Source organism: Seriola aureovittata, chromosome 16 (genome assembly GCF_021018895.1).
Source record: "Seriola aureovittata isolate HTS-2021-v1 ecotype China chromosome 16, ASM2101889v1, whole genome shotgun sequence".
NCBI lineage: Eukaryota > Metazoa > Chordata > Actinopteri > Carangiformes > Carangidae > Seriola > Seriola aureovittata.
The window spans coordinates 19623477-19635097 of NC_079379.1; the positions used below are offsets into that span (position 1 = coordinate 19623477).

General features: G+C 41.2%; 2 protein-coding genes across 4 annotated transcripts; both read right to left on the minus strand.

Annotated features, from left to right (window-relative positions):
• Positions 1 to 2027: 2027 nt before the first annotated feature.
• Positions 2028 to 6889, minus strand: LOC130183272 (plasma kallikrein-like). 3 transcript variants are annotated; one of them, XM_056398559.1, is made up of 10 exons: positions 6739 to 6889; positions 6454 to 6584; positions 6175 to 6331; positions 5720 to 5829; positions 5455 to 5617; positions 4879 to 4997; positions 4669 to 4801; positions 4373 to 4479; positions 3876 to 4035; positions 2028 to 3715 (listed from the first exon to the last, which is right to left on the minus strand). In XM_056398559.1, exons 1-10 carry the CDS (start codon positions 6753 to 6755, stop codon positions 3586 to 3588), a joined length of 1227 nt encoding a protein of 408 aa, XP_056254534.1. In that variant the 5' UTR covers positions 6756 to 6889; the 3' UTR covers positions 2028 to 3585. The 3 variants fall into 3 exon arrangements, with proteins under 3 accessions (XP_056254534.1, XP_056254532.1, XP_056254533.1); XM_056398557.1 differs by having other exon boundaries at positions 6454 to 6603; positions 6739 to 6870; XM_056398558.1 differs by having other exon boundaries at positions 6735 to 6814.
• A 461-nt stretch (positions 6890 to 7350) lies between these two features.
• On the minus strand, positions 7351 to 10889 carry LOC130183278 (glutathione S-transferase A-like). The gene is given in 7 exon segments (XM_056398564.1): positions 7351 to 7967; positions 8073 to 8158; positions 9025 to 9143; positions 9982 to 10087; positions 10302 to 10367; positions 10708 to 10835; positions 10838 to 10889. Coding segments are annotated over 7 exon segments (675 nt in total). The 5' UTR covers positions 10875 to 10889; the 3' UTR covers positions 7351 to 7834.
• Between the last annotated feature and the right edge of the window lie 732 nt (positions 10890 to 11621).

An 11621-nucleotide genomic window follows, 5' to 3' on the forward strand; every position in this document is an offset into this window, starting at 1 on the left:
ACAGCTTCCAGGAAGGACAACCACAGTCACACTGCACTGGGTTTCCCACGGGGGAGGGGAGGCTGGAGGGAGCAGAGAGGAAGGAGGGAAGGGAAGGGAACGGCGGAGAAAGAAGGAGGGAAGTGCTGTGTGTATTTGTGTGTGTGTGTGTGTGTGGCAAGAGTGTACGGAGCAGACTAATGTTGTGGTTCAGAAGAAAAGAGGAGGGTTCTATATGCAGGGAGGAAGAGGGCAGAAGTGAGAGAAAAACAGGAAGCGAGAGAACATTTCCCCCCTGATGTGTAAATAAACTCATCCTTGTATTAGTGAAGAATTGTTTATTGGGTTATATGTGTGCAGTTTTTTTTTTGAAGCTCTGTCTCTGTGTGTGTGTGTGAGTGTGTGTGTGTGTGTGTGTGTGTGTAATCTTTAATTAGGTGTCACAATGTCAATTTTAAGACTACACCTGTCTTCAAATTGATCAAACCAAATAAAACATGTGAGCACTATTTCTAGGTACTTACTTATTGTCGTACCCGTTGTCACTGTTTCTCAGTGTGCAAGGATATAATGCACTTTTATCTCTGTTTGACAATATTAATGTTTGTGTGTGCATGCATAAGGTGCAGACATACTTGTGTGCAGCCTCAGGCAAGGGATTGGGATCTGGTTAACCCCACTCTACATGGCTATTTCTAAAAGGCAGACAGATAAAGTTAGCGACTAGCAGCTAAAGAGCCACATATTTCCAAAAAGGAGCTAAAAGCAGAGTGATTAGACTTGATTTGTCAGGTGACCAGAAACATGACTCCAAATGAATGTTACTCTGTCTGCTAGATGATGTGAACATAAGCAACCGTTGGCTAACACATTTGTCATAAAAGCTTGCAGTGAAATGTCAGTGTTGTTTTTACAACTCTGCTGTGCTGCCAATAAAAGGGCTTTTGCTAAAAATAAGAAAAGACAGGAGAAGAAATAACTAAATGGCACAACTGCTTTCCACATTCCTAAAATTCTGCTATCATAACGCTAAACATCTTGTCTCAAAGACGTCTACTGTTTAATGGACTGTAAATGCTAAAAATGAACAGTTTGATGGGGCACCGTTAGCTTTTCAAAGCATCCAAAACACTTAGAAGATCTTGTGGTGATTGTCCCTTGACAAGAGCTTCGGCCACCGTGGCGTTTACAAGACGTCTGAGCAGCGCTGAGTCTTCAGGGCAGATTGGAGGCTTCAGTGAGTCGCTGTCGGAAAGTGACAAGACAGGGTTCGCTGGTTAGCATGCTAACCAGTAGAAGAAAAGGTGTGATAGATGCTGAACTCGTTTCTTCTAGAGTGGTAATTTAACAGTCATTTACGCTAACGTTGGCTATGTAGCGATAGCAAAACAAAAAGATAAATATGCAACTGTTCATATTAACATCAGCTTTGAACATAACAGGGTCGAGTAACGTACCAATATTATCTCTTCTTCTGTTTGAAGATATAAGTGCCACCATGTTCCAATCTTCTCAGTTGTCTTGAAGCCAGGAAAGACTCTTGAAGCACAGCAGCAGTCAAAGCAGATGAGCTGCGTGTGCATGTTGACCAAAACAGCTGTTTTTTAGTGCCTACATTTGTACTTGTGAACTATTTACATGACATGTCATTGTTTGCTGTGAAAAAGAAAAACAGGAAAACACTGTAATGGTGCTGTCAGGTCCTGGCTGCTGCATCTCAGGTTCTGTTGGCTGTTCAGAGTCCAGATTCATTAAGGGGTGATCGACCTTTTGCTGTGCCAGTGAAATAAAAAGCCTTTAGAAGCTTAATCCTCCATGACTGCATCCACAAAACAGTTAAATCTGAAAAAACATAATGTTCTTGTTTTGTTATGTTCTTCTATCCACACTAAGTGGTGTAGAGGTAAGGACAGTAGCAGTGGCTTATAAATATAGTTTGGTGACCTCTGCTGTCAAAACTAAATACTGCAGGTAATCAAGCAAGAAGTGCAGGGACAAGGATGAAAATGTAATAAATGACAGTGGATTCAAAGAAATAGACAATGAAATTCACAGAAATATTTTAATATTATGTCTCAGGGGCTTGCAAGTGAGGAGAGGGGTTATAGACAAGGCAGAGACTGTGAGACTGGGCTCTCAATTCAAATAATGTAATTTATAGTGACATACGTGTACATTTACGGTTAAACAGACCTACATCACAGTATGTGCAACATGGTCTATGTGTGAACCATAAATCAAGAGTCTAAGGATAGAGGGTGTTCAGTATTGTGTCCTCACCAATATTCACTTGAACAGGGAAAGTGGTCTAAGACTTAAAGTCTGTGGATTCGAGAGGTGGACCAGGGTCACATTTTGGCACCATCTTCTAATAAAAGTAGTCCAGAGCAAGTCAATGAAGGTTTTACAATTGTATAGTTGATTTCAATAAAGTTTTCGGTCATCTGTGCTATGATGCCAGTAATTTGACTCTCCGAAGTATATGTATATCTGTTTCCGCCATCTGCTGGTGTAAACACGCTTCTGTAAATCGCAGCCCAACACCCTACTGCATCAACTTACAAATTCTATTAACAAAGCTTTGAATGGATGAATTGAAACACAAGAAATGTGCAAAAATAAAGAGATGAAAAAAACTGTAACAAAATTGTAGCCTCCATCTGGCCACAGAGAGAACAAGAGAGCAACTTGGTCTGAGTCTCTGCTGCTGCAGTTGGCTTTGTAATAATCCCTGGAGAGAAGAGCTCCTTCCTGGCGTGCTTGTTCCTGCTGCAGATGCAGCTCCAGCTTCGTGAGTTCTTTCTTTGGCCCTGTTTCCTCTCTTTTGGTGGGGATGTTAAGGTTATATGGAATCTCATCTCTGACAGCTTGGTATTGGTTGCAAAGCTCACAGTAGGCTTCAGATGGTTTATGACCTCTGTGTCTATGAGGCTGCAGGCAAACAAGGCAATGTTTCCATCCTCCATCAGCCCCTCTCTAGACAGCCCAGCATGATATTGAGTGGCTGGCTCAGTTCCCAGCTCAGTTTGATTTCTTGCTTTGGATCCTCGAGACATTTGAGATTTTGGAGGAAGACTCGGTTTTTAGAGTATCCCTGCTGACTGCTGATCACTGTTGACAGGGGCTGAAGCAGGGGGAGGGAGCTGGGAAACAAGGTGTGGAGCAGCACTGTTGCAGGTCTGAGCCTCAGCTCTCTCCAGGCTAAAGGATGATTTACTATCACATTGTTAGGGCTGCTTCATCACAGACTGTGAACAGCCACCGATCTCCTTAGTTTATAATAATAATGATTATCATTATATTAGTATGATTACAAGTACTATTAGTAGTAGCTGTAGTTACAGTATGTGGTTGTAAAATCAAACTGTAGTGACTAACTTTCCAGGTAATTCGACTGGTAGCACACATGTACAGTACAGTATTATGTATTTCTACTAACCTTAAAAAATTACCTGTCGGATATTTGTTAAAATGACGATGCAACCATTATATCTTGTCATTTCTCTTAATTTGATAGACATTACATTTCTGCATGTGGTAGCTACCTTGTCAGTATCTCTGTAAATTACTACCAGTTATCTGTATGTGTGTTTCTGTGTGTGTGTTTCAACGTGTTTGTGTGTGTAGAGCACTCGACACACAGCTCTTCAGGGAGAAACCAGACACGACATTCTGCAGCTTGTTAACTCTGGGAGGAGCAGGCATGGTGATGACACGCTTGAGATAGCAGCGGCGCCTGGGACATGAAATCAACAACAGCTCGTAAATACAGCTGTAATCATTCAACTCTAAACTGGGTCTACAATAGTGTTTGATTGAGTTAAGTGTTACATGATTTCTGGTAAGAAGTATATGCATGAATGCAGGTTTGCATGTACACATAAAGAATACCGTACCTGTGAACAGGGTCCCTGAAGTTTTCATTGACGTAGGTGTAGAACTGGCAGTTAGGATCTGCAGAGCAGATCTTCTCACATGTGAAAGGATCATTCATCAGTTCAAAGCGAATGTCAGAACCTTGGAAGTCCACTCCCTCATGTTGCACCTTCAGCCAGCCTGTAAGCAGAGAGACACACGGCTAATCTGCCCCTGCCGGCCAAACTACAGAAATACTACACCAACAATAAAGTGAAAGGATGGTTACATAAACATTCATATGAGCTAAATGATTCCATTCTTTGTCTTGTTAGATTATATAATAACCAAGTCTAAAATAAGAGTGTTTACCACATGCAATGTAAGGGCAAAAGTGGTTCAGTCATTAACTCATAATATGGGAACTGTGTACACTGTCTGTGTATAACTAAAGCAGTTCATAGATGGTCAGTGACCTGTGCATGTCTACTGGAGGTGTGACCGGTCTGACAGTTTTAGTGTTGTTGGCGATACATACTGTTATCCAGCTGACAGAAGTGCACTGGTAGCCCAGATGTGACTCCCTCTTTGGCTCTGATCACCATTTCATTTGGATTGTTCTTCAAAATACAGTGGAAATTATTACTGCAAAAATAATGAAAATAAAGTTACCAACAGTTTAACCACCGTAGAAACTTTTCCAATATGCAGTAACTTAGCATTTTCTAATTTCGTTTTGTGCTGTCTTATTGGACAAAGTTTGTCTATTTGCCACATGAGAGAGAGAAAATAGTATTTGTTTCACTCTGAGAAAGTTTGTCAAACACACACTACCTGACAAATGAGAAGTATGTACAGCGTGGGTTAACAGAGCACAGTGCCTGACAGTGTTCAGCAGAGGCAGCGGGCAGCGTCTCCAAGTCGTTTCCTGGGATATCAGTCTTTGCAAAAAACTTGCTCTGACACGCTGGACAAAACACACGGAATACAATAAGGAAGTGTGCACAACAGGATGTTTTCCTGATGCTGCGACTGTTTGCCTACCTGGCGTAAAGTATTGAGTTATTTGTAAGTTGTGGGAGAATCCAGAGAATACACCAGCCTTTCTGTTTACAAGAGGAGTCCTTGGTCCCGTCCAGCTGTATTTGAGGTGACATTTGAATCTGGAGCAGAACAAGAAATGACACCATGATTGAATGATAGAGCCGTGCTACGTCACTCCACCCTCCTGATGCCAGAGCACTGGATGGATTCACCCAAGTCACTAGTCATGAGGAAAACTACTCAGTCCGTGAAAACAGTCGTATGACGTCTGTGGCTCTGGAGGAGTTTTGTCAAGTCTGAGAAAATAACCCAGATGATGTCACTGTGACATCACCAGGGTCAGCTTGGGCTTGGAGACAAAAAACATTGAACAGAAAGCCAGCATTATAAACTGTGGAGTGAGTGAAAGATGCTATCAAGCTGAATTATGGGAAAATGTAGGATAAGGATGTTTTGGCGCTTGACCTCCGAGCCTTATTCTCCAGTTTATCTCATGACTTTACCTTTAACTACATGTCTTCAAAAGATGACAATGTGACTTAAGCTGCATAGTAACATTATGTTACCGAGTTTTACCTTATCTTCTCTGGTGTGAAGACGCCATTTACGAAAGTAAAGAACTGACAGTTAGGGTCCTGTGTGCAGACTCTCTGACACTCTTCATAGTCGGCTGTGAACAAGAATCTGTAGTCCGCCCCCAGGAAGTCCACGTTCTGGTACACCTGTGGCAGACAAGGATCTGGAAAACAAACAGCACAGCAGGTCGACAGAGAGCGTTAGACCCAGACATCACAAACTAATGAATGGTTTTTGTAATGGTTTAAAATGTTTGTGAACCTACTTGGCTGTGGGTTGCAGGGTTTGAGAGAAAAGCCAGAGGTGACACCGATAAGTGGAGTCTGGACTCTGGGCTGTCCAGAGGGAGTGGACTTCAGGTAGCAGTGGAAGTGCCTGCAGAGAGCGGCAGATTTAGACAAATTTATTAAAAAGGAAAAACGGAAATATCACGTTGACATAAATATTCAGACCCGTCGCTGTGACACTTGAAATTTAGCTCAGGTGCCTCCCATTTCTTTTGATCATCATCCCCAAATCCAGATGTGCAAAGCTTGTCACGTCACACCTGAAAAGACTTGGGGCTGTAATCACTGCCAAAGGTGCTTCAACTAAGAACTCAGTAAAGGATCTGAATACTTATGTCAACATGATATTTCAGTTTCTCCTTTTCAAAGAAATGTGCAAAAATTTCTAAAATTCTGTTGTCTATTTATCATTAAGGGGCAGACAGTGTCATACCTGTTATCTTTGGTCCAGTCAGCTCGAATATAAGTAAAGAAAAGACAGGATGGGTGCTGGGTGCACAGCTGCTGACAGTGCTCCACATCAGGAGAGTAGAGAAATGTTATGTCTGTTCCCGGGAAATCCATGTTCTCCTGAAGCCCTCGACTGCATTCTGAAGAAACAGAAAAGAGCCACAGACACATTTTACATGCACAAATAGACACATATTAAACCACATGTGGTATTCAGTAAAGTAGGTAATTTAACGTGTAAAATATGTAGTGTATGTATTACCTTGACTGAAGGAGAGGCTGCAGAGAGAGAGCAGACCCACCAAAATCCAATGGGTTTGCATCTTCTTGGTTTTGCCGATGCTCTGCAGAGGAGAAGCTCGCTGAAGCACGACTGCAGTGGTGAATCTGCAACTGCACAACGGCCAAAGGGCTGTTTTGCAACATTTGTACATTTCAACTGATTGTTGACACAGTCAGTGATTGGATCTACTATTGGCAGCTTTACAATAACCAAGCAAATCAAACTTACAAGCTAAACGCTACAATGCTGACATTTCTTACCTACCTATACAGTCGGGCCATAGCTCAGCTTCACATTGGCAAAATGCTTGATGTTCTTCAGACATCTACTCAAATTTTACTTCCCAGCATTTATATACACTTAGTTCAAAAGTTCATAGTCCCATCCAAGGCGTTCAGTGATCTGGTTCCTGTTATGTAAGGGAGCTATGACCTTGCAGGTCTATTGGCTGAGTCCAGATTAAAATCAACATGTGGATGTTCTGGCAACAACAGACATGTGTAACCTATTTTGTAACTCGCTGAATCCTCTCCCAGAATTATAATGTCACTTCTTGTTCTTCTGCACGTATCATAATATGAGTGGGGATGAAACATTGTTTGGAGACCTGAAACTGGCAAGTCACATGCAGTGATAATGGTTTCATTTGCCTCCAGGGTCAAGGACATAACAGCTCAGTGAGATGATGATGCTAAAAACACCACAAGGGCTTTAACCCAGACAATGCATCTTTGTAGTCTTGGTATAAAAACCTTTAAAAACCCGTTTAAAAGTTCATGTTCGGTTTATACACTGTGTTGCAACTTGTCGGCCAAACAGGGAATGACAGGGAAACAGAAGGTCTAAAAACCAGAATGAGGATAAAACAAACCAAAGGACAGTGTAATCAGCAGTTGTTTATTTAAAAAAAAAAAAAAAAAAAACTCTAAAAGGCGCAGGGATGAAAGTACATTTTTCACCTCAACCCCATAAAATAAGTTTCATCCCAACATCAAATTTGCTATTAGACATAAGGTATGATGCATATGGTTAAATATTTTGGTGTAGACCCTACAGTTATGGTTTAATGCCATTGCTCCTCCTTGCATAGACCTCAGTAAAACATCTTCCAGACAAAAGTGGGCTAAAGGAAGGCTCGGTGTAAACTGATATTGATATTAACAAAGGCAATATTGAAAGTTGCTTTTTATTGTTTTTTTCTTTAGAGCACAAAAGAAATATCTGTTGTTTAAGTCATGAACAAATCAAGTACAGTAACAGCAAATGCGTATATTTCTTTAAAATGCAGGCAGGTAAAGTAGTGCAATACAAGGAGTGGTTATATATTACACAGCAGGAACAGGTCATGTGTTTTTGAACCTCAGAGATCCTTCAGAACGTCTTGTCCCTGTGGTTTCTCCAGCCAGGTAGGAGGCCAGGTGGCTTTGATGCTGGGGCGGTCCTTCAGAGAGTTATAGTACGCGGCCACCTTCGGGTAACGCTCTTCAGATAGTCTAGAGAATGAAGAAAAGTTATTACGCGTGCATTGCTTTTTCATTATCCTTACATTCATCTCGTAGCGCAGCGTAAGGTCATTTTCAGTAATTCAAACCACTTACCCAAAACGGAAGAGATAAGCAATGGTTGGATAAAGAGTCACATCAGCCAGTGAAAAGGTCTTTCCTGCCAGAAAAGAGCCTGAGACCTAGAAAGCAGCAGAGTTCAGGTCAAGTTCATGTCAACCAAGATACATATCAGCAGTGATGGGAGGGGTTATAGCTTGACTAACTGAACACTGCACGCACATTGTAGGCGAATGTGCATTAAAAGGAGTTTGACATTAAGCTTAATCACCAACACTGGAGACTAGCCTTCCTCTGTCGAAAGGAAACAACACGTTGCAGTCTCACTTTTCTTTGTCTCAGTCTGACTTCCTGGTTGGAGCGGCACATAGCTAACCCAATGCTGAACTACTTGTTGTTTTTACACAAAAAACAAAAAAAGGATATAAAGTGTTAATATGCTATCTTATGTGATGGTTGGCATATTTTGTTTCCTTTGGACGGATGCAAGCTGTTTCCAGTCTTTCCATTCTTTATGCTACGCTAAGCTATGCTAATTGTCTCCTGGTTCCAACTTCACATTTAACTTACAGGTGTGAGAGTGGTATTGATCTTCTCATCTAACTCTTGAATAAAAAGTAAATAAGCTAACAAACAATCTAGTGAATTATTCCTTTTGCAACCATTTTGAAAAGATTAAAGGTTATTTTTTGTGAATTGTAAACTGAAGTTTTAAAATTTTTTCCAGAGTTTCCAATTTCGTTCGTCTTATCTGAACTTTAAATATCGATTAAGAAAGAAAAACAAAGACTATACTACAAAGTGCTCGTGCTACTGGGCTGTTACAGAAAGCTTACAGAAGATCATTTTTATCTACCAGATCTAAGTGCAGCATCAGTTTATCAAGTACTGAGCTTGTGTCGCTTCAGTTGAAAGCCTGCCTCCGCAGCTCCGTCTTTTGTAAATGTCTTATGTGTCTGATGGTGTTGTATTTTATGTATGGATTTACCTTCTGCAGGTATCCCTCCCACATCTTGACCTCAGCACACAGAGCTTCTCTGTATCTCTTCACAGCAGAGTCGTGTCTCTCTCCCTCCGGGACCTTCCAGTTGTAGTAGATAACATCCCCTGAAAAAAATGTCAAACAAGCATTCAGCTTTGACAGAGGATGTATGACAACTATGAGACATATCGACAAAATCTATCCACACACAGTGCGGTGACTGATTGTTTTCATTTAATTTTAGCACCTACGGTTGGGGTCAGTGAAGACATTATTATTCAACATCAGTTTTAAACTGAAGACAGTACAAAAAGCTTAATGAAAGTTTAAAGCAGCAGAAAATGATATGTTCACATTATGCACAAGCTAAATGTACTTCATTGGAAATTCTGCTCTATTATTTTTGCATCCTTAAATACTCTGCCTCATGACTTCAGCTTTGCATGCAAGCCAGTCTGAGCATGTGATCCTTTGTGTGAATAACATGTGACCTCTCAACATCACTACCTGTTTTGAAGTTACACTTAATGCATTGGCTTAATTATGTGAATGTGCAGCTCATTAGTGCATGGCATGTGTTTTCAGCAGCTCAGGTCTCTCGAGGGGGGCAGAGCAGCTGATGTTCAGCTTCCTCTGAGGAGATTGACTGAAGACATGAAGTCTCTGGTTTAAAAGGTAGCAGATTGGTGTATGATGTTGCCAAGTGCAATGTAGGACAAAGTCCCAAAAGGCAGACCTCTGAATGGGAACAACAACTTAAGTCATAAAGCTGTATCAGAGAAAACGCTCTAGCAGCCTGGTTAGACATTAATAAGTCACTAAATCCAAGTGGTTCAAAAGTTGTTTGGAGGAACTAACATCTGATACCTCATCATTAAAATGCAGAATTTACGGGCTCAACAGGTTATTGCCTTTCCTTGCTAAACAGTGGTGAAATACTTTTGCATTTGAGGGTGAACATACCCATTTTCTGGTTGAGTGTGAAACCCTCGAACATGCGCTGGAACATCAGTGCCTGCTCAGCGGGGCAGTCAGGGATCAGCTTGTTTCCCTGGGACTTGAACTGACTCTGTTGTTGGAGAAATGAAAAGAGCAACTATTATGAACAGCTGCATGGAGCTCCGGTTTCTCTGCCTCTGCAGTATAAGGTTTCTGATTGTCTGCGGAGCATTGTTGAACACCGACAGCGCGTGGATTACTCCTACTTATTAACTCTCTGGTAGTATCTGGCTTCATTAAATTTCAAGTAGGCTCAAGTTCAGCACTTTGGCACAAGTTCTCACCTCCAGGTACATGCAGGCGCCGTAGGACTCATTCAGGACATAGTTCTTATGTTTGAAGGCAGGAAGCTTTAAGAAAGATAAAGTGGAATTAAAACTATTTAAAGTTTAAGCATTCTTATTGAACATATATCATTGTATTGTATTTAACCTCCTAGGACCTGGCGTCCACATATGTGGACCTCACATTTTTGGGTTCTCTAGACCACAATACTAACTTTTTCTCAACAAGGGCCTGGTGACCACATATGAGGATATTATACTGCCACTCAGTAATCGAAATTTAAAACTAATGTCCTCATATGTGGACATCATTTTCTCAGGTCCCAATCAGCCTATATAGCACAGAATAGAGCTCGGGTCTTAGGAGGTTAAGGAAATATACAGACTGACACCGGTCTGAACTTACCTGACCCCTGGGATTCATGTTCATGACCTCTGGTGACTTGTGCTCCATTTTCTCAAAGGAGAACATTTTTTGGTTGTAGCCCTGCAGGTTCTTCTCCTCCAGGGCAATCATCACCCTCCAGCAGGAGGAGAGCCGGAGCCCCACAGCAGAGTCATGTCCTTGGCCATGGTTTCAGAGTGAACTGCTGCAACTGTCAGACTGAATGAGATGAGGAATGGTGGAGGGAGTGAAGAGTGAAGCCAGAGTGTGACAGAAACCTGGTTTTATAACAATCTACACTCCCTCCACATCCGGATTGGTGGAATTAAGTCCCATCCCATTTTTGTGTTATCAACAAAGACGTGTGACTCAAGACAGTTAAGATAGTTCACGCCCTGTCTAAGCATGTTAGTCCCCGCCCCGTCCCCTTCTGTAATTCAGTGTAGCATGATGTCTGATTAAAAGACATATGCATATTTTTCTTAACCGCACAGATCAGCTGATTGCATTATAATCTACTTAAATGAAGATAGAACATATCTAGTTGCTTGTACCAGCAAGAATTAGCAAAGCCAAATTTGTGGAGGAGTGTTTTCTCTTGCTTTGTATCGATACTCTTTGTTCTCATGTGCAGATCATGATATATAGGCAAAAAAGGAACATGAATCCAGCACTACAATTATGCAATTTTGAGCACAGATGGGAAGTTAAAAAAAATGACAGTTAGACACCGATGTTGCAACTAATAATCACACTATTCACTTAAGTCAGAACTATACATAGAAATATAGTTTTATGGTAAAAAAAAAAGGCAAAATAGAAGATAAAACAATAAAAAAAAAAGGCTGGAAGAAAGTAGCTGTATCCCTGCTATGTTCCTTCAGTGATTTAAAGTTTTAAGTATGTGTTACTCATCCTCCAGGGTTTATAGGGAT